At 35.8% G+C, this 22,615-nt stretch overlaps 2 protein-coding genes across 9 annotated transcripts in view; one reads left to right on the forward strand and one right to left on the reverse strand.

Annotated features, from left to right (window-relative positions):
• AKT3 (AKT serine/threonine kinase 3) overlaps window positions 1–22,615 on the reverse strand; it is a 380,155-nt gene that overhangs the window by 178,898 nt on the left and 178,642 nt on the right. The window lies entirely within an intron of this gene.
• SDCCAG8 (SHH signaling and ciliogenesis regulator SDCCAG8) overlaps window positions 1–22,615 on the forward strand; it is a 106,969-nt gene that overhangs the window by 53,399 nt on the left and 30,955 nt on the right. For 7 of the 8 annotated variants that reach the window (XM_083857256.1, XM_083857252.1, XM_083857251.1 and 4 more), the window contains 3 exons: window positions 3,827–3,954; window positions 6,063–6,171; window positions 12,937–13,068. In XM_083857256.1, the coding sequence (XP_083713382.1) occupies window positions 3,827–3,954; window positions 6,063–6,171; window positions 12,937–13,068 (369 nt within the window). Of the gene's footprint in view, window positions 1–3,826; window positions 3,955–6,062; window positions 6,172–12,936; window positions 13,069–13,569; window positions 13,654–22,615 lie in introns of those variants that run through there. The other variant, XM_083857258.1, reaches the window with a different exon arrangement.

Consider the following 22,615-nt stretch of genomic DNA (forward strand, 5'->3'; position numbering starts at 1 on the left):
CTTTGCCAGAAGGTTTACTGACAGCCTCCAGTCAGAGACCTAATTCTACATTAAGAATCATCCTGGTTTTTATTTTATTTTATTTTATTTTATTTTATTTTATTTTATTTTTGGTTTTTGGGGCTTTTTTTGTATTTTTACTATTACCAAACTGAAAAGACTCCTTCAGAAATACATACTATTGAACTGTGTGGTGAAATTCAAAATTTTATCAATCTAAGTTCTGGGTTTTTTTTTAGTCAGAAATCGACAAGCTTTTAGTTACATCAAATATTACTTTTATGTCACTAATCCTTACATACCTCCTTTTTCTTAACTGCAAAACCCTTTGGCAGAGGGTGGACTTCTCTTGTGGATCTTCTAAGTGGATCTGTGACCCAGTTTTTGTAGTGGTGAGAAAGGTGTTTTGATGTGGAGGGTTATTTCGGTTTGGGGTTTTATTTGCTTTTTTAATTAAATTTGATGGCTCAAATTTAGTCAGCATACTTTTATGTTAGCTTTGAGATCAAAGTGAATTTTCCCTTCAGTTGCAGCAAGGATTTTTTTAAAGTTTGCCAGAGATAGCAATTTTCTTCTTCCTGTGCTATAAGCTACAGTTCATGGTGCCTTTTGTTTTGTCAAGAACATTTTAAAAGCATAACTTTCATGTGCTGCAAACCAATATTGAGTTCATTGAGATATGCAAACCAGTTCATTGAGTTAACAATGGCACTTGACAGCCACAATGCAGCCTTAAAACAGGCATTTAGAACTAAGATCATTGTGGAAAACCTGTACTTCAGAACAGGACTCAAAAAGAGCTTGAGCTTTCTCTGTGATTGAGTCTTTGGTTGCTTATGAGTTTATCGCACAGAAGTGAAAGTTTCCTTGGGTTCAATACATCTGCTTTAGTAAAACTGATGAGTGTTGTGAGCAAACAGATGTGCATTTTATTGTGTTTGGTGTTTTGCACTCAGTGGAGCTAGTGTTTGAATTTGAGTAGAGAACAGGCTAGTGCACTTTAACCAATCATGTCCTATCTTTGACCTCTATAGATGAAGTTTATAAAAGTTCTGGAACAATTAATCTTCGGCTGTCATTTCTGATTCAGAAATTACCTGTGTCATCACAGTCAGTCAGTTGTCGGTTTGCTTAAATTGTCTCTGTGCTTTCCATTAGTGAATATAAGAAATTCCAAAGTTTTTGTAGGAGGAGACCTCTGATATCTTCGCACTAATGCTGGAGGGACTAAGGACTGTTTCCTTCTGTCTACTTTCCATAGATTTTCTTTTACTCTGAATTGTGAAAAATTGCTGTAAGAAATTGCAATTGGACAGATAGTTTCAAAGCTTCTAGAACTCCTGCAGTATCTGTTGGTTGTAGCAGGAAAGTTACCAGTAGATCCTGAAATCTCTTGGGCTGCCTTTTGCACATTCTATACTTTCTATTTTTTTTCTCCATATATGTGTTGGGGAAATTTCTAGTAGGGAGATAGAACAGAGAGCAGGTTCAGCTTAAGGTGTGGATGAAGGACTTGCCACTCTGTTTAGACAGATTTGTTTCCAGGATATTTTTTTGCTCCTGAGCAGTTCTAAGCACCTCAGATGTTGCTCTGTGGGGTATTGGATGTGTTTTAATTCCAAAACCTTCTAAGTCCTAAGAAGCTGGTCTTTGGTGTAATACTTATCTGCATTTTCCTAGTTGTACAACTGAGTTTTTATCCACTCTATAAATTCATCTTCACCCACCCCATACACACTTCCGCCATAGGGCCACACATCCATGGTTTCTGAGCTCCTGCTAGCTTGCTCTGTGCAGTAAGTGACACAGGTGGGTGGCTCTTTTGGATGGGTCCCCTACACAGGAGAGTGTTTCTGCTGGCAGTAGATTCTGCATTTATTTTGAGCTTGCTGATTAGCATGAGTTCATTGGGAAGGGCCCTAGCAATGAGGAATGGACCTCCACAGGTTTGCCTTGGTAGCTTGAGCTGTGCAGCTTGCTGCATGCTGAAGGTTACCCCCAGCAGAAGGCCAGCCAGCCAGCTGTGTGCCAGATGACTGCACAGCACCCAACTGCACAAAGCCATCTCACATGAGAACTGTTAAATAAAATACTGTGCTACTGACACTTTCTTTAGCTGAAGGCGTCAGAGGAATGTGAGAGGTGCTGGTGGCTTGTTTTTCCTTTAGTTTTTTGAGCAATCCAGTGCTTATAATGACTTTCTGAAGATAAGAAACGTTTGTAAAATAAAGAGGTTTGCACAGACTGGTTCCCAGCAAATACAGCAAAAATATTCTTAGTAATGCTTTCCATATTTGAAGCTTACACTGAGAAAATGATGGAAGCATCACTCCTTAGGATAGCCCCAATATGATCACAAAGCAATTCTGAGAGTGATGTGATAAAGTGCTATTCAATATATGAAATTTTCTTTAAAAATGTGCTTTGTTTCCTTAACGCTCTAATATTTTTGCTATCTAAATGTATTTGCTGTCTTCCTCAGAAGAAACTGCCTGTGATTTCCAAGGGAGTTTTGCCTAAGGTAGGGCTTGAAACATCAGGACCAGGAATTAGTGTAATGTGACCCACCATTTGTATTGCTTTGGGGTAAATTTGAGAGAGAAGATTTAACATTGTGTGTGTCATGCTGAGATATTGCAATATCTCGGATGGGTTATTAGGCACCAATCCAAAGGTTAAGTGCAGCAACCACATGAGATGTGGCTTTATCCTTACATGATCTGTGCCCGTGTTCTGTTTTGTAGTCCTCTGAAATAGGTAAGATCCCTAGATTAAAACACGTTTATAAGACTTTTTTGAAGCCTATCCCAAGGTATTAAATTTTTAGTAGAAAGGTGTTTGCTTATGTCATTTGAAATCTAGAAATCAATCCTTGTATGTGTGAACTCACTGACGTTTTCAATGTGGATCCCAATGTGCACCAGATAAATATTCACGACCTTTGGGAAAGTTTAGATCTGAATGTGTAGTTCAAGATCTTTTCTAATTTATATGCATGTATCTTTTTGGGGTTTTATTTTCCATGCTCTTTTTGCTTGGCTTGCATTAAATAAAATGCTTCAATGGAGTGTGGTAGTCTAGCATTTGTTTTGCCTCAGGAGTGGATTGCCCCATCTTGCGTATCTGGTCAAGTAAATTGCTCTCTTGCCTGCATACTTCAATAATAGTACTGGGCTTTAGACCTTCCTGTACAACCCCCCACTGAGCAGAACCACAGGGGGTTGGGCCTGTGTGGTGCTAGCAGTCAACTCTATTGTAATGGATGCATTCATCTCCTATTTACATAAATTAATAGTTAAAACTTGTTTGATTGCTTAAGAAAACTCATTAAGCTTTCAGAGTAGCTGTATCACGAGCACTGTGCAATCGCTCCCATTGACTTATCTCCTGCTGGTTCACTGGGAACCAGTCCATCTCGGGGTCAGGTCCCTAAGCTTCATTGCAGAATTAAACAAATAGCATTTAAAAGAAAATGCAAATAATATGTTCAGTGCAAAGTGAATGTTAGTAAAGCTTCCTTATGAAAAAGAGCTCATGTTTAAAATTTTTAAAAATAAAACCCTATTTTTGTCTGCAGGGCCAATTTTTTCTCAGGAAATAGATCATACTTTCTAACCATTTTCTGCTAGTCACTGGAGAATGTTTGACATTGTAAGAGAAAGGTCAGTTTGTATAACCTGAAGTGGGAGGAGAATGTTTAATGTGAAAAGCTTTGCCAGATTTTTGTTATTATTACTATTTGAATGTTCTGCTTTACCCTTTTAATTTATCCTCTTTAGTGTATGATTTTTATTTTTCTTTATTTCCTATTTGGTTTTTTTTATAGATTGGAGAAAGAGAGCATTCAGCACAGCATTAGCAATGAAGCAAAGGCCCGAGCCCTTCAGGCCCAGCAAAGAGAGCAGGAGCTGACACAGAAGATGCAGCAAATGGAGGCCCAGCATGAGAAAACTGGTAGGTGGTAGGGAAAGATTAGAGCCTGGGCACTCACTCACAAGCCAGGCCCACGCCTTACTGTGAAATGACATCAGGAACACCTGTAACCTTTGGCTGGCCGAAGGGAGCAGATGCTAACTACACCGGAGATTCCGAATTACATATTAGTTAGCGTTTAAAAGAGAAAATGGAAAGTATTGCCCACTGTCTGTTGATTTCAGAGTGCTGCTCTCACATCTGCTGCACCATCTGGATTATGAGTTTATTTACCTGTGTTCAAGAAACGTAAAGCTGAGAGAGACCACAACAAAGTAGAAAAACAAAGGGCTTGTTTTTGGCTGGATTTTCAGGCACACATGTTATATAAAGAAAATAGCATCAGAAGCTCTGCGGGAAATGCTCTGAGCTTACAGTTAAAGTCTCCTGAATAGCATTGAACAGTTCCCACAGTACACACATTATAGCTACTCTAAAAGCTTAATGAGTTTGCTTCGGCATCCAAACTGGAGAAAAGCTTTAGCCATTAATCGGTTCTTAATTCACTGTCGCAGCTGGATGTAATTCACTGGCTCCAAATTGATATGTTCCTTTATTTAATCTTTGCAGCCTCAAACATTTTTAGCATTACCATGTGCCCCCCCACACATCCTGAATCTAGAAGAAGGATGTTTAATCCCTTGCATACTTCAGGTTCTCATAATAGGAGACTTCATTGCATTGACTGAGCCCATCAATAACATCAGCTTTAATCTGGAAGTAAAATGGGTTTTCCAAACAAACGAAAAAGAGATTTTTTTGTATTATGAAGTACTATGCCAACAACATTAATATAGGTGCATATTATAAATAAAATAAAATAAGAAAAAAAAGAAAGAATTTTTAAGAGATAAAATCCATAACCCATGAGCATGAAAAGGAGGAGGAGCTTCAGCTGTTAAAGAACATTCTATGCTTATGTGTTTAACAAAATACTGTATTTACCCACCAGCCATGCAATACTTTTAGGGAAAACTGTACAGCATATATTAATTATAAGGAGAGTTGTATAATATGTAAGTAGCAGGCATGTTTATATCTACTATTCAATTTTCCACCATTTTTTTAGTATTATCACAGTACTAGAGGACCTTTCCATGTGTTCAGGGAACGCAAACAGCTACATTATGGCTGCTGTCTACACTGTGGAGGGAAAGAAGCTCTCAGAATCATTTTTTTCCTCCTTTAGCCAGCACATCTGCCTATGACCATGTGTAATTTGCACAAGAGAAATGTAATTTACCCTCCTGGTGTATAAATTGTCCCAGCATACAAAAATGAAACAATATTATGTCTGGGTCTGTTTTTATACATCTCCAGTAAGATTAGAGGGAGTTGAAAATTATAGTAATTTATAATGTCTATATAAGCAAACCTTTTTATTATGACCCTACACACATACAAGGAATTTGGGTAAGAGTGGTCATGCTTTCACTGATTTTAAAAGCAGAAATCAAGAAACATCATTTTGCAGTATATTTCTTTTGAAATAATAAAGATACCTGGATTCTAGGTCATGAGTTTAGGTGCAGTCCAAACTGATAGTAACTGAAAATTACTTTATAAAATGGTTTCAACTGTCACTGGGCAGTAACTCTAAATCCTGTCATTTGAGAATAAAAAATTACATTAGTCCTCATAAGCTCAGGACACAGTAAATAAAAGAACTGCTGTTTTAAGGAGATACTGAAATGAGTCTACAGTGTGAGCATTTGGGTTGCTGGTGTCTCCTCTGCACCAGTTGAGCAAGCAAGAGTCTGCTAAAGCATGGCTTGCCAATTTTATTCCTCCTAGAAATGTCAGTGAACTTCTAGCTAAAAAGCAAGCCCACCAGATTAGATATCTATTCACAGCGATTCTTCTCTTACAAGAACCAGATTCAGTGGCAACATTGCTTTAACACTTTAGCTAATTCTGACACAGAGCCTTAATTTGGTAAGTGATGATGTCCAAGTAGATGAAGTTTAAAAAACATTTCAAAACTAGAATGAACTAGAAGAAAGAAATAAAGAATATATAAAATTGTTTCTATCATATCTATAAATTTATATAATTGTAATTTTATAGTATCATAATTTTATGGTTTCTAGTAGAAGAAATGGATTCATTGCTGACCTCCCAGAATACATTCATAGCAAAATTAAAGGAAGAATGTTTTCTGTTGGCAAGGAAGTTGGAACAAATATCAGAAAAATACAGGTTAGTGTGTTTTTCTAAACTTGACCTTTTTATTACTAGGACATGCTTCTTTTTTTTTTTTTTTTTTTTTTTTTTTTTTATATATATTTCTTATTTTTCTTTTTTTACCAGGTATTACATATGATATCAATGTAATTTATGCCCCTTGAGAATTCAGTATAATATATGCCCCTTAAGATTATGTTTCTGACTATTAATTTAAATTTCTTGGACAATTTGTAAAAATTGCATAGTATTTTCTTCCTTAGTATGAAGAGGAGAAATTTGTTTTAAAAGCTACAGTCAAGTTTATCTAAAGTTATATGAAAAATGCTAAAGATTCAGTAATGTCAAAACTGTTGTCATTTTATTTACTTAAGCTCTTTTCACAGTATTACACTGCACACTGAATATTGTCTATAAAATAATTGTCTTCTAAATTCTTCTCGTTGTTGCTCTGATTCTGTTGCTGCTTGTTATCAATCAATAAGATTGAATAGATCGAAGTTCAAAGCCATTAAAAACTGAGGAAGTGAGCAAAACCTGGAAGTAATAATAATATAAAGAAGTACAAAGCTATGGATGTATCTATTCAAAAGTTCTATAAGACAGAACTATCTTCTAAAGTAAAGAAAATTTTTGTAGTTCTTTAGCAGCAAATAATTTGATTTTACATTTTTATGTGTGAAAAGAGTATTTGTTGAAACTTTTTTTGGGTTCATATTTAGAGTGCTAAACTGGACTTCAGTGGAGACTTGGCATTCTGTAGGTTCTGTAAAGTACATGAAAAGTGGATTTGGTAATTAAGGCTAGTATTCATCTAGCCAGTGGGAAGTCAGGAAAACACTCAGCGAAGATAAAATTGGTTTTCAAGACAGGATTCTTCTTCTGCTGGGTGGATATTTAAATATCTGGAGGTAATGTAAAAGAGGCAACAATCACTTGGAGATTTACTCCAGTATCCTCTTCCTAGGAATGGTGAAAGGGGAATGATTTAAGTAGATACAGACATATATATATATCTGTAATAAATAAAATATATGATGCTTCCCACTGGTACTGCCTATCCTATTTCCCATGAATATGAAGTGTTGACTAGCTGTTAAGTGGCTGAAGTTGGGAGATGAATCCCATCCAGAATGTTTGGGGAAGAAATGAGAAACTTGAGGGACTGTAAGCAATCTTCCCATGCAGATGTTGGTGAGGGCTACTTCAGAGAAAAGCAAACAGAATTTTTCCTCTGAAAAATCAGAGCTCTTCTGCTACAGTAATGCAAAATCTAAATGGATTCAAATCATATTATTATTCCAGCAATAAAAAAGCACACAGACTTTGTTGCTAGAGCTCACAGTCACAAACTAGTAACTGTAAAGGATGAAGGAAAGACAGAAAACATACTGTGAAAACACATTATTCTCTGAAAATAAATAGTAGAGGTTGCCAAGTGTTTCTCCACCTAGCAGCATTAGCTGACTATGTCAAGGACCTGAAAATGGGAAAAGGAGCCCTCTTGCATCTCCAGGAAGTGATATTTTTTACAAAAGAAACTCTAAGGAAGAATGCATGAAAGTGGTTCTGAGAAGTGGTCCTAAAATAGCTTGAGCTATTGGAGTGGGAGCTGCTGCAGTCAGTAACAGGGATAGATAAATAGGTAGAGACAAAATAAAGAAGGTAAAAATGAGAACAGCAAGGTGGAACTGGAGATGGTGGAAAATGACACGCCACAAAGTTATGTGATCAGGAGATGAGATGCAGAAAATTATTTTAGCCAAGTTCTAAATGCATGATTGGCGTGTGTCTCTCAGTAGCACCTCTCCGAATGGCAATCTTCAGCTCATTGTCACTGAATGTACTGGAAAACCACATTCTGGGACAGAATAATGTAGTTTTGTCTTCTGGAAAAAAGCAATAATTTAGGGAAGATTTTATAACTTAGTTCTTATGTATGTTAATAAAAGCAGATCACAAAGCAGCAGTGTGCCCTATTTTCACAGAAAATATTTTTTCCATTTTTTTTCCATATTTTTGACCTTACTATAAACTGTACTTTGGACCTGGATTTGTATTTTCTTGCTGTACTTCCAGAATCTTTGTGCCTCAGTTTCCATGGGTTTAAGAAAAAACTGTATGCTACCAATACCATTATTTAATTTCAGGAACACTCAAGCTCTTTTAATAACAGATGCGGTAGTAAGTTTATTTAAATTTTATTTGGTTTGATAGGAAGTGCCCATTTGTAATAAGAGACATTTCAAATTTATCTGTGACAACTACATATTTGTACAATTTCTGTGGAATGCATCTGAATGGCACATATTTTTTTATATTTAATGCAGGTTTTCGAGAAATCTAAACTGAAGTTTTCATGTTTATATGTAAGCTGGAACCATTTTTTGAGCTAGTCCCTACACAGAAAGGCATCAGAAAGACAATGTCAGACAAATTATAAACCCCTCAAGCTGTGCAGAAGGAAGATAGTGTCTGTGAAGGTTTTTGTATGCATGGGCATGTTTAAAAATATAGTCCTTTGCTGATTTCTTCTCTGTTTCTCTCTTGTTTTGTTCTTTTTTTCCTCTGATTGTCACTGTCTGAGTTTCTAGGTTGTAGATTAATGCTTAACACTACCCACTGTGTATTTGTGATTTGCGTTTTGTAATTAAGGGGAACAATGGGAGTCCATTGGGTCTCGTTATATATAATGGTTGGTTTAATTTGTTTCACTTCTATCTTGTTAATTGTAAATTGATCATTAAGATTTGAATTCTAATCTGTCACCAGGGTTGTGAGTATTGAAGCTAGAGCAATGATCCTGGTTTTAATCACTGATGATGAGAAACAAATTTTATAATTTTGGTACATATTGCAGTTCATATATTTTAACACTGTATTTTATGGTGTTATAAATATTGTTAAATGACTTTTAGTGTAGTTTTACTGTTTGGACTATAATGTATAAATTATATTACTGGTTTGGCAACAGTAGGCATCCAACTGTGTGAGTTTAATTGAAGTAAAGAACACATACCCGGCTGAACTATTTTTCTGCATGTTTGGTTGACTGCAGTCATTGCACTCAATACTAGGAGTGAAATGTTTGTTGAAGGTGGCTGTATGAAGATGGGGAACAGTCTGTCTGAAGGTTCAGTTATTAAAATTAGATGCAACAATACTGTATCAGCAGAAGATATTTTAGAGCATGTATTTAATTTCTGTGCAAGCAAACAATTGGTTTTAAGAGCAGGAAAAGGCAATGTTTAAAAAAGCACTGAAATGCAAAACCTAGTTCAGAGGAGTAAAAGCAGCATTGCCACTTTAGTGTTCAAAAATCAGCTCATCCTAAAGATACGCTAAGATTGACTTTGAATTGTGATGATTTAACATTTCCTCATTTTTTGCCTGTAGTATTTAAGGGTTTTGGAGGCTAACCTCTTTGGGGTTTTTTCCAAGACTCTTCCAGCAAAGATAAAACCATAAAGTGATTCTTATATAGAAGTTGAGGTAGTTAAATGGATCCAGAAGTATAGAGGGGTTTTTGTTGCTGTTGTTCCTCCTGCCCCCCATCAATTAGTTTTGATATAGGGACAAGTAAATGAAATTTGGCAAAATCTATTATGCATCCAATTAGGAGCATACATTTTACATTTTCATGTGATGTAGCTTTGCTCTGTGCAATTTCAAAGTAACATTGATTTCGTACAGATCATTTGAGTGTATCAGATCTCAGAAGCACACACAGATCCGTGACTGCCTGACTTGTGGGGCCAGCCTGAGTCTGCAGAAGTGCCCCTTCCTGCTGAGTTCAACTCTGATGGCAGCACTCCAAATGCCTGCATGCTTCAGTTTCTACCGAGTCCACCGCAGCTTACCCCTCAGACTGTTGGACCCAGAGTAGCTCTGGTGGAACAACATCAGCACATCCATGCTGTGTCCTTTAGTTGGGCAGGATCTATCAGACACAGTGATTAGTGCATAGATTTCTCTAATTTGCCTCTGTCCTCGGCATTATGAGTGAGCTATCTCTGAAGTTCAGCACTGTGTGCTTTGACACTTAACCCTCCTCTCTTTTCCTGCTGTGATACCTTGGGAGCAGAGTCGTTCAGAAGCATTTACACAGGACTGGTCCTCCTCTGGCTGGGTGGAATTCCTACTCCTGTATACATGTGCTGTAGCATTCAGTACAGTTATCAGGCTTTTATTACAAATTACGGTGGCTTGGGAATATTTTTTAACCCAACAATGTGTGAAGTTACTTAAATATTAGTTAGAATTAGCTGTCTTATCTTAATTATTGGAAACTGAGGTGGATGAAAGGTGTGTTTAAAGATACAGAGGGAATCATTGACAAGTGATGATGAAAGACTCTTGGTATGCAGTATTGTATTGGACTGATGTTCTCTCTTTAGTGCCAATGCACATGAACTTTTTCACATGAACATAACCATTCTGTCCTTCATATGTGCTGTCCTTCAAAACTTCAGTGTCATTAAATATGTGAGTCTTGATGGTCAGAACTCTTAGACAGTTACATGGAAAGGACGTTGTGTAAATAATGTCATAATTAGAAAATTTTTTTCTGTGTTTAACTGTAATTACAAAAGATTATGTTTAACAAAAGATGTTTTAGGAGAAGACAACACCTGTAATATGCTTCAAAGCATCAGGTATTTAGAGCTCTATTTTAGAGATTGGAGATTATGATACTCATGCTTTTAATTAATTCATTACTTAATTTTGTTTCATTAATTGTAATTTTCAGTAGTGTTTTGGTTTTGGTTCATTTGAATTACTTGATCTTTCCAGGAAGACTTTGGGCACCTTCAAGTGTGATGGAGATGAATAAGTCCTTGTAAAACTTAGAGGCTTTTATCACCTTGAAAGTTGCTTCTACTGTTTCCATGAATTCGAGACAGTCATATATAAATACAGAAAAAGAAACAGGATCTCCCAGTTGGGAAACCCTACAAATGTGATAATGTACAGTATTACTGCATGGGAAATGCTGTTGCTGAATTTTTCTAGCAAAAAAGGAACGCAGAATTGACTTCAGTCGCGTGTCAGGTCTCTTTGAGCTGCTCTGCAGTGAACCTTTGCTTTCATCCACTGGTTGTCTGTCTTACAGCATCAGTTTCAAGTACAGACTGCATTCACATTGTGTGATAACAGTTGGTCCAGCTGGCAAGGCTTTGTTAATGCTGACATTTAAGTTACTAGTATTTCTGTAAAATGATCGGTGAAAAAATTCAGTTTCTGCTACCTTTGTATAACATCCTGCCCACTATTATGTACCCATCTAGGAAACTCCCGTGCACTGAAGCTTGGTGTACAAATCTATCAACACAATTCTGATGTATTTGTGTGTGATTTTCCTTAATAGAGCTGTAACTCTCAATCTAAATTCAATTACATACAGTCTTGGTCCAAAGTTTTCCTTGCTAAGTTCTTTTAGATTCACAGATGATACGATGCATTGTTCTCTATTTAAACATGAAAAGATCATGTTGTCATTTCTAGATTTGACTTGTCAACGTAACAACATGTTTTTGAAAGAGGAGTATTCCTTCCTCCCTGCACTTTGTTGTATTTTTCAGAATGTCAGTTGTTGTTGCATTCTGTAACAGCCAGGAAGGTAAAGTATCTTTCTGCTGTAATTGCAGCATATTTAAGTTTATGATTTAAAGATATATCTGAAGCTTTTTAACCTTGAGATATGGAGTGGCAGATGCCATAAATCAAATTTGCTTGCTTTTGATTCGTACTTTCTGATGGTATAGCAGATTCTGACATGTTCTCATTAACCTTTTCCAAAGAGTTAAAATTGTACAAGTGCATAATGTATATTTTATCACAATTTAATCTGAGGTCTTTTCCTGATATTAAGAAACAGCTCATGCCTGTTTCTCCATGGGCTGATGGTTAGAGATGTAGCAAGTAGCAGTCCCAGGTCATTCATGGATCTGGTGTCTCTGCTCACCCGTGAAGAATAAGAATTGCTTAGAAGTGACTAATATTCTTAAAGGCTGTGCTGAGTTTTGTATAGATTAATGTGTGCCTGTATGATTAGTCCCTTGTTTCTTAAAGTTTTGTTAATTTTCCTCTTAGTGAGGCTTTGGGTTTTTGGTTGGGCTTGGGTGTTTTTTGTGGGGGAGGGTTAATGTGAGTTTTGTTGGTTTTGTGGTTTTTTTGTTTTTTTTTTTTTTTTTTTTTTTTTTTTTTTTTTTTTTTTTGGTTTTTTTGTTTTTTTTTTTTTTTTTTAATCTGTGCAATGCTATTTTAGACATAGGAGGTTACTAAAGTTTCAAAACCAGTACCACTATTGGGATTTCAACCGGTGAACAGTTGAGAGTTCATCCTATAAAGCGGAGTAAAGGTTGAATAAGTAGCTGGGTTTTTTTTAAACTAAATGTTAGCTTTTTTAATAAAGAAGTTTAAATGTGTTTTCAAAATGCTAGCCAAATTCTTGCTTAACAAGTATGAATTTACATTTATTGATCTTATTTAACAGCAATGCATAATGCCAAATGACATGCCTGTTTAAATTAGGCTGAAATTAGCATAGCCAACCTATAACTGAGTGTTTGCCAGCGGCATATTTAGAAGATACCCAGCATATTCTTTTGTCTTAAGATTATCTGAAACAGCATTTTGTTTCTGTAAGTTCTAGTAATAGCTTGTTTATGCATTACATATAAATGTACGAAATTTTATAAATGCTGAAGCCACATATTGATGGCACACTGCAGGATGAAATCTGACAACATCCATCATCGCTTTGTTTTACTTCTGTAGATCTGAAGTCAACCAGCTTAGTCAGGAAAAAGAGTATCTCCATGGCAGATTGGAGAAGATGCAGAAACGGAATGATGAATTGGACCAACAATGTATCCAGCATGGGAGAATGCATGAGAGAATGAAGTCAAGGTAGGAGGTCCTGTTAATCTGTCAGTATGTGATACGCTCAACTCTACCAGTCGTGTTGTGTAAACATAAAAATGACATCGGGTTGTGCAAAAGCAATATTCTTTCCTTATGAAATGACCACTCTTTCCCCCTCCCCAACCATTCTGTCAAGTTCTTTTTTTTAACATCTTTTGCTTGTGCCATTTTAGATAAATAAAAGGAAAGCTTGAACAACATAGTCTTCCAAAGAATTTAAACCTAGTACATATGTGTGTGGGCTGCTTCGGCTGTTCTCTGCTCTAACTTGTATGAATAGTCTTACCATATTAAAAAAAAAGGGAGGGGGGAGCTGGGGAGGAAAGAGGGAAGAGGTAATTCAGTGATGTGAATTTAGAGTACAGATGTGGGTTCCATTATGCCATGTAATAGTTGTATTTTTGGGGTTTACCATCATTTAACTTGTATAAACAGTCAAATCTTACTGAAAATAGTAGTAACTAGAGAAATACTGACAATTTCCAGGCACCACTGGCCTTTCAGAGAAGCAGTGACTTCCTCAGGATGAGCTGGGAGCAGCTGCAGCAAGACTAGTATGAAATATTTCCACCAATATCAATTGACCGTTCTAGCCAGACTATCCAGACTGATGATAACTTGTGCTGTGATATGGATTAGACTTCCTCAAAGATCACTGTGGAGTCTTTTCCTTTTGGTTCCAGAAAGTTCATCTGTGCTTTCTTGTTCTGTTTTCCACTCCACATTAAGTGTAACAGGCACTGGAGGGAGTTTTGACAATCTTGTGGAGCTAGAGGATGAAGTAAAGAGGAGGCCGAGAGGCAACTCTGCAAATCCAATCACCCAGGCTCCCTCTTTTCAGTAGTCAAAGGCAAAATGCAGTTTAACTTTGTTTGGACTAGACAGCTGTTACTGGGAAAAATTCTCTTTGCTTTTTTTTCATCATTGACCACCTGAGAGGAGCAGAGCCTGCATGTATTAAAGCAGCCAGTCCTGTATGCCCATTTCTTTAAAGTGTTGATTTTTTTTTTTAAATTTTTCTGCCATCTCTTTACTCTTTGTCTATAATCTTCTTTCTTGCAAGCACTTCATGAGTTCATTTCGGTCATCCAGAACCACTTCTTTCCTCTTCCCTTTCAGATTTCTGTCTGTACCTCATCCTGTTTTTCTGTAACCTTGGATTGTCATCATTTATAGCTGAGAGAACAAAGAAATTCAAAATGCTGCAACTGCACCCCTAATCTGTGTAACCACACAATCTTTGGATTTATCTCGCCTCCCTTTTCATTTTTTTAGTTGTGGTGGATTCTTACCTTATGTAGGACTGAGGATTCGAGGTTACTTTCAGGAGAAAAAAAATTCCCCTCTTTTTCCTCCTAGTTGCTTTTCTGTAGAATTATGAGTATCTAGTAGAATTTAAAAGTGCTTTCCAAGTTTTTAGGGTAACCTTTCCCTATCTATTTTTTTAAATAAAATAGATCTACTGGAAAATGTTGCTCATTCTCTGCTGCAGCAGCAATGATTATACACTAGAAAAGACTGAAAGCATTAATCCAGAACACAAAAGTGGTTTGAAAGCAGAGTGGTCATGCTGCAGGCAATGCCTTACCTTCTGCTGCTGTTTTGCAGACAACAGAGAAAACAGGGCAGTAATAGCATTTGTCTTATTTAATATTTTAGAATATGTAAATATGGCAGAGATTATCAGGTGTTCTAAACGTAATCAGTATACTTTACCAGTATTTTAAGAGATGGCTCTTTTAACATGTTTTTAATTGTCATCTTGCACTCTATTAATGTAAAATCCAAATAATAAGTGATAAGACTGATATTCTAAACTGCTTTAAAAAAACAGTGTAATCTAATTTTAATTTCCATGTGAAAACTGTAGTAGATTTTCAGGATGAATTCTCAAATGCTGTAAATTGGTCATGAAGTTTACAAATCTAGGTAAAGAAAAGCAGAAGGAATAACTACTCCAACAAATAAATCTCCCTGTTCCATATATTTATGTTGAAGGATTTTCAATAAATAAAAATTGTAATTTTTCTCTTCTGATTTTGAAAATAGAGATCTAACTATACTATTTAGTAAAGGCAGAACAACAAATAATAATACTGTATTTTGCCTCAGATTTTCATCCATCACTTACATACTAATAATCGCAGCAAAATACCGTTTCTCATTTGTTTCTCCTTTGTATGCAGCTACAAATAGCAGTGGTCTTTTTGCAGCACAGTCCCACAAAGTGCATTCTGACCTAATTTTCTAGCTGCTGTCATTCTGGATCTTCAGAAAATGTATTAAAACGATTTTGGCTAAACTTGGAACCTAACATTTGCATTTTAATGATGAGGTATTGTGATACTTGTTTGACAAGAAATCTCTGTCCATACCTGTTTTATGCAAGGACAGTATGACAGGCCCTGATATAACTGTTTTGTGGAAGAAGCAATACCTAATTGATCAGTCAGAATTTCTTCTGGAGCAAAATTGTTTTGGCAATCATAATAGTTGCACTCCTGAAAGTGAATAAGTGTTTTAGTGTCATTCCTATCTCTCTGTGAATATGTGCTGCAAATGAATATAGTTAAAAATTAAATAAGCAGATTTCTGAGAAAGAGATTAATTTAGATTGCAGTCATTAAACAGGATATGGAATCAGCGTTTTAAGTGTAATGGAAATATCCTTTCAGTGTGTCTTTACTCAGTGAAGTATGGTGTTAAAAGAAGTAGATGTCCATCCTAAATGGTACAGTTGTCACATGCTGCTGAGGCAAATTGAATTGAAAGATGTACAGTTTGCAGGACTAAGGTGACATGTTAAGAGTCCAAGTCGAATTGGTCATCATATGTAACTTCTTGGATATGAATCTTCCAGAAATAAGTTCTTTTCTGTTATGTAGCAGAGTCCTTTTTTATAAATTTTCAACCTCAAAGCAAACTGTATTATTAAATTCTTCAAATTTCCATTCTGTAGATTTATGTTCATAGTAGAAATTAGTTGATAGCAGAAAGTACAGAATTTCTTATAAGGCAGCTGTAAAGGTAGAAACTAGCCAAGATTAAAAGAATATGCAGCAAAAGTAAAAGGTTTCTGTCTTTTAGGTGATTTTTTTTGGTGTTCCACTCTACATAATTTGGATAGATTCCAGATGAAGGAAAATTCAAAGCCAAATGAATTGGGTAACACTCTGCATAAAGTTGGTTCATTCCTTCCTTTTCTGTTTTCAAACTGAATTACCAGGTATGCATTTTCACCTCTGTAGTTAGACCAGTTCTGTAAATGCAGATCCACTTTCTCACAAGCTCTTTTCTCTTCCAATTCAAGAGTAAGGAGAAAAAGATAGAACTTGCCTAGATCTATTATTGTTTGAATATATTTATGAATAAGTATTATTTGCCCAAGTTGCCATGGGTCAGGATTTCATCAGGCTGTTTAAGCTTTCCCTGAACTTATCTAATAATTCTTATTCTTACAAGGTTCAAGTATGGCTTTACTTTTCTGCATCTGTTCTGCACATAAAACAAGCATTTGATTGTAAATCAGCTATTTAGAGGATTGCTTCTGTGGACAGCCAGTGCCTAAAATGGGAAGCATTTAATTGTATAGTTTAGCTCTTTTCTGTGCTTGTTTCCTGTTGAAGACCCAGGTGATATGTGGAAATACAGCAAACATGGAAAAGTATCTTCAAGCGGGAGAAGAAAGTCCTAGGCAATTTCTTTCTTTTTTTCAAGATGAGCCAGACATGCCTTTACTTTTTATCAAGCAATTAAAGAAAAAAAAACAGCACTTGGACAGTAGTTTATATGAAATATAAGGCTCTTTTATAATCTTTTTAATAAAACATAAATTTAGAATCTTCTAATGAATTTCTTTCCAAACATTTTTCCAAAGTTCAGCATATGGAATATAGGGCTGTGATTTTTTTATCAGATTTTGTGGTTACAGTTGATATTACTGTAATTTGTGCCATAATGTGTATGATCAATGTCCAAGCTGTATAACATGAACAATAATAATACATTTTATGCAAATTCGCGTGGGGCTTTTTGTTGTGGTAGCTTTTTGGAGGTGACACTGTTAGATGTATTTCGACTGTATTTTTGCTAGCTAAAGTTAAAAAGAAGAGCCTACAGGACTGGCAGTTTGGGGCAGATGTGTGTCTATTCCTTAGGCATCAGTGGTTGTAAGTTAACTATAAAAATGTTACAACCATCTGTGTAACAAGACGGCAGAGATCTGCTCTCGCCTGTTACTATAAATAAGAAGGAGATTTGTTTGACTTCATAGACATTGGATTTATAAAGACTCTATGTGTCAAATTGTAACTACGTGCCATGTTGCTGAGATGTGTCTGCAGCCAACTACCTGGGGTGTCTTCCCCTTCAGACATTCGAGTGTAGTGCAGCAACTGTGCAGAAATGTCTGTATAGCACAACATGTGACAAATTATATTTGTTTTCTACCTATGGCAAAATGTATGATTCTTATGGATAAGCTTATCTGGAAGGGTAGCTAAAATGGAGCATTTAACAGACCACTCGAGTGAAAATGTGATACTCCGTTTGACAAGCATTTGAAAGGCTTTTTTCCACCGTTAAATTTATTTTTTTGTTTCGTTTTGTTTTAAGTGATAGTGTATGCAAGATCATGTATGCTTGAGAGAACACATCTACGAGAATTGAGACATACCTAGAGAGAATACACCAGCATTTTCAAATATTTGCTATGTAAAATTACAATAGCAATTTTGCTGTCACTATTATACTGCTGAATAGAGATTTAGGATTTCTTGGCAAAGCTTTAGTAGAACAACTAACTAAAATTATTTTTTGATAAGTGGAGTAATCAAGTTGCATTTGAAATTTTACATTTTCTCTCTAAAACTCTAGTACTTTTTTGTATGTATATATGTTAGCAAAAAAATTATGATGGATGGAAGAAAGACCTTTATTTTTTTTCCAGTCCAGTACATTCTCAGTTAAATACATTATCTTCCTTATTCTACTGATAGATTAGTATATTTTTTTTAAGTGACAGTGAGGTAATTGTTTCTATATTTTATTAGACCAATCATCTGTTTTGCAATGCAGTCATAGATTAAAAATGCACTATATTGTGGCATTTTAGTTTAAAATGCATTAATTTTTAATTTTCAAATAGAGATTAACATGCATAGTGTCTGTAGAACTTTTGATATTAAAGATACTCACATTGTCTCAATGTCTGAAGAGCCATGTGCTGCGCTTTTTCCTGAGCATTTTTACTCGCACCCACGTATTTTTGGCAAGGTTTTGCTGTAATGGGATGGCTTTAACAATTGGAGATACATAATTGTTTTTGCAGCCCTTCATGCAAGGAGTTGGTAAAAAGCTTTGTGGTCACTGTGTCTCAGCACTGTGGTGCAGACAGATAAAACTCTCAGCTCTGTCCAGACCTTGGGATTCCCACTATTACTTAATTTTTTATTACTAGTTAATAGACTCATATTTTAGATAGAGAAATGTATACTCCAGAGATCTGATATTAGGAAATAATTAATGGCTAATGTGTAGACATGTACACACAGATCTCAGTTGCAAATCCTGCCAAAGTCTGAAAGTGTATTTGGCCTTTCTTTAATACTGGGGTGTTTGCTCACAGTTGAAATTCTGTGGAATAGAAATTGGATGTTCAGAATCTCTCCCTCCCTATTCCTCTGTTGACCATTTACTATATATCTTTTTACTGTTTTTCCCTTTCTCAGTTTAAATAGATGTCTATATATAGTGTGGTATAAATATATCTATTATTTATGCTTTTAAATGTATAATATTCCCATTCAAAATAGTTAATGAAGACCCCAAACACTGTTTTTAAAGATTTATTCCCCAACTACCCAAATGGTAGACGTACAAAGCAAAAATTTTCTAAGTTATTTGAAAAATTCACAAAGTATAGAAAGAGTGAAATACAAGATTTTTATAAAATGCTGCAAAATTGTGTGCAAATAATTTCTCAGCCTTAAAAAACAAATAAGAAGCAGAGGGGAATTTCCTACCCAATTTCCAGAGAGATATTTAGGAACTTAATAATGTTCTGTAAGAGGTATTCTAGGTCACAGAGTACCATGTTCATCTGTTTCCAAGTGTGTGTATCTAAAATATATGTACCTATATATATATATAGTTTATACACACAAATATTTCTTCAAGAGTGTATTGAGCTCCTCTATAGGCCTCGCTGTTCCAATTTGGACAACTGTTTCCACAATGTTTTCATTGGGATCCTTCTTATTTTTGGTCTGAATTAATTTCTGTTTGGTTTGTACCTACTTGTCGTCGAGCCAAGATTGGGACAAGTAGCTCTTCAAAGGAATGTTCTACTTCTGGTTATAAGCAAAGCCTTCTTCCTTTGTTCTTTTTGCAATAAGCTCTTCATCACCTTGGTGTTCTGATTGTTGGTCTTTTTTCAAGTATGGGCAGTCAAAACTGTCTTTGGTCTTGGATGGGGACTTTTGAATATATTTGCATATATAGAATTGATATATTTACTAGAAATTCCTTGACTGATGAATCCTGCAGTCATGTTTGCCTTTTTGACAGCTGCACTAAGTGCATTCAGGACCTCTTTCTCCCAAGTAAATTCAAGTTTTCAGCAGAGACTTTTGCTATGAACTGAGAATGCATTGAGTATGTAGTGTAAGACTTTCATCTTATGTCTGCTGTTTCAGTCTTCTGAGTCATCTATTTCTTTCTGTGCAGTATCCCAGACTTTGTAAGCTGATAACATCTCTTAAATTTATCAGCCCACTCCTCCTTTTTTTGTGCTGAGTCATAATTCAAAATATGCAAAAATCTGTTTAAATATGAAGAAATGCTCTGAGAATTCTTCTTCCCTTTCAATTGTTCTTGTAGGCTGTGCTCTTTGTTTTAGTCAGTTACTTGTCAACAACTTAATTACAATTGCTGATGGGCTAGATATTTAATGTTTTGCTAAAGTTAATGTTGGTAAGATTTATTGCATTTCCTAGATCAAAAAATGGGCTGTCAAAGAGTTTAGGGTTCATGTGACCATATCTGCTTGATCCAGCTTACGTTTCAGTTTCTCATGCTCCAATTACCTCTTCATGTCCTTATATATTCCTTTCATTTCTGAGTTTGTTGCAGCCTTTTTTTGCATTTGAGGTTATGTTAATGGACTGATAATTATTTGAATTACCTGCTTTAAGGATTAATGCTGCACTTGATTTAATTGCATAGCTATACAGTCAATATGAGGAAGAAGATGTAGAGGGAAAGTCACAGTGTCTGCGCTCACTTTGCACATCAAGACTGCTGGCTACCACAATTTTATTGTTTGAGGAACTGAAAGATGACATCTGGGAAAGTTATACTGGTCCATGTCTCAAAGAAAAGCTAGGTGGGAAAACAGCCATGTATGCTTATTTCTGTGTTCAACAGCTACCAACTCTCTGACTTACAGCCCCTCTGCTAAAATCTAATAAAAGTAAAAGTCTACTTCTGAGATCTACCCTACCACTTTAATGTATTCTGCTTTCTCCGAAACAGAAAGAGGGATAGTTCATATTCATGCCATCATGAACTGAGTCAAAGCCTACAGCTCACTAATAGTAAGCTTGTGTTCTTGTCTACCAGGAATGTAAAAAGCCTTGAAATATGTGTGATATAAAACAGCACAACATAAGGTTCCAGGCTGTTCTTGTTACTTTCTGTTGTCAGCACAGTTGTTGGTTTTCAAATTTAAATGTTAATTTAGCATTAACGAAGCATTCTTGATTCTTCTAAAATGGAGGTGGATAAAGGTGATGTCTTTGACAGCTCAGCCCAGACTCTCCTTGATTCGGCAAGATCTAGAAATTCTTGTCGCTATGCAGATCATAACTGACACTGAAAAAGATGTGCATAATTGGACAGAAGTGCACCCATTGTTTTCCATTTTATTCTCCTACATTTGCTACACACCTGAAAGAGTTTTAATTTTGAAGAGGAGTTGCTTCTGGTGGTTGGTGATACATGATTGTGTTAATCCACCAGTTTATCCCTTCACCACCACCATATCTTCTTTGAAACACTTTGCTTTCAGTGCCTGGTAGCAGCACCTCTGCTACAAGGTGGTAGTTATGGACCAGTCTTCCTCACCAGTTTCCCCAGAGATGTGAAATAAGAAGCAAGCAAGCTGGGTCAGTGGGCTCCTTTGCTGTATTGTGTGTAAAAATATAGCTGTTTAATGGCAAGAGAAAGCATCAAGAAGTAGATCTGTCTTGTTCATTCAAGTTAGCTTGAGTTTATTTAAGTTACCTGCTCAATGTACTCAGAACTACAGAATAAAGGTTTCCACCTTCCCTAAATGGTAATAGCCTTTCCAATGTAGTAAAAGCTCTGGAGGATAGCCCTAACTATCCATATTCCTCCGAAAACATTAAATAATCTTAAACAAGTTTTGGGTTTTTTACACCATCTAAAAACTTAAATTGTTCAAGTCCCTGACTGTTATACTCACCTTCTTTTCTTTCTTCCATATTGTTTTCCATCTACATTTTTAAAGTTCATTTTCTGTACTGTATTTCTGTGATATCCTTGTGATGTGTCAGAAAAATTATTAAAAAAACAACCAAACAAAAAAACCCACCCAAAGCCTTTTCAAGTAGTCTCTGTGAGGCTTCCACCATGCAGTCATTCAGCAGCAAATACCTAGCTGGGATATTTGACTGTATTTGGTATCTTCCTATTAAGCCTTCAGTAAACTCACAGTTGTAGTAAAATTTAACTATTAATCCATTTGGCAAATTACTTTAAGCAGTAGCATATTTCCTTCCAGTTCTGATTGCTGTGTACGATTGGGAGATTTTCAGACAAAGGCTATTTAAAACCCTCCGTTCCCATGTAGTGGAGAACTGAAAATGAAGACAGATGAGTAACATTTAAAGAGCTTTGCAAGTGTGTCATGAAAATTTACCAGCTCTGTAACAAAATCTATGCACCTGCCTGCTTTCAAGGTTATTGTAAGAGAAGGAGACACAAACTAATGATAATTTATGTTTTAATATCATAAGCGATGGAATTTTGCAAGGTTATTGGAAGACTGCATTTTCCCAATAACTTCAGTCTTTTGATTGCTTCTGCAGGATCCAATATTATTCCTCTGGAAGTTGATCTAACTGTGGATACTCTCATTTTCCATATATAAATCTAACCTGTTCTTAAATCTCTTTAGCCTTTAGTTCTTAAATCTCTTTAGCCTTGATGTGTCTTGTGCCACTAGTTGCATGCCAATGTTGCACTTGAAGGTGAGATATTTTCTTATCATGCTGTTTGTTTCCATCTTTCAGTAAGTGCTTAGTTTATGCATTATGAGACCAGGGACCAATTTTTCCCAGTGTTTTTTTCAGCTGAAACACAGATAGAACTTTATTTTACCTATTTCTTCTCTAACTTAAACTTCCAGAGCTCCAGTCATATTCATTTTCAGTTTCTGAGTGCTTTCTAAAAAAATTGCCATCCTAAAAGAAGGTAAATGCTAAAAAATAACTGTTTATTAATCCTTATG

Source organism: Zosterops lateralis (genome assembly GCF_965231275.1).
Source record: "Zosterops lateralis genome assembly, chromosome: 3".
Classification (NCBI taxonomy): domain Eukaryota; kingdom Metazoa; phylum Chordata; class Aves; order Passeriformes; family Zosteropidae; genus Zosterops; species Zosterops lateralis.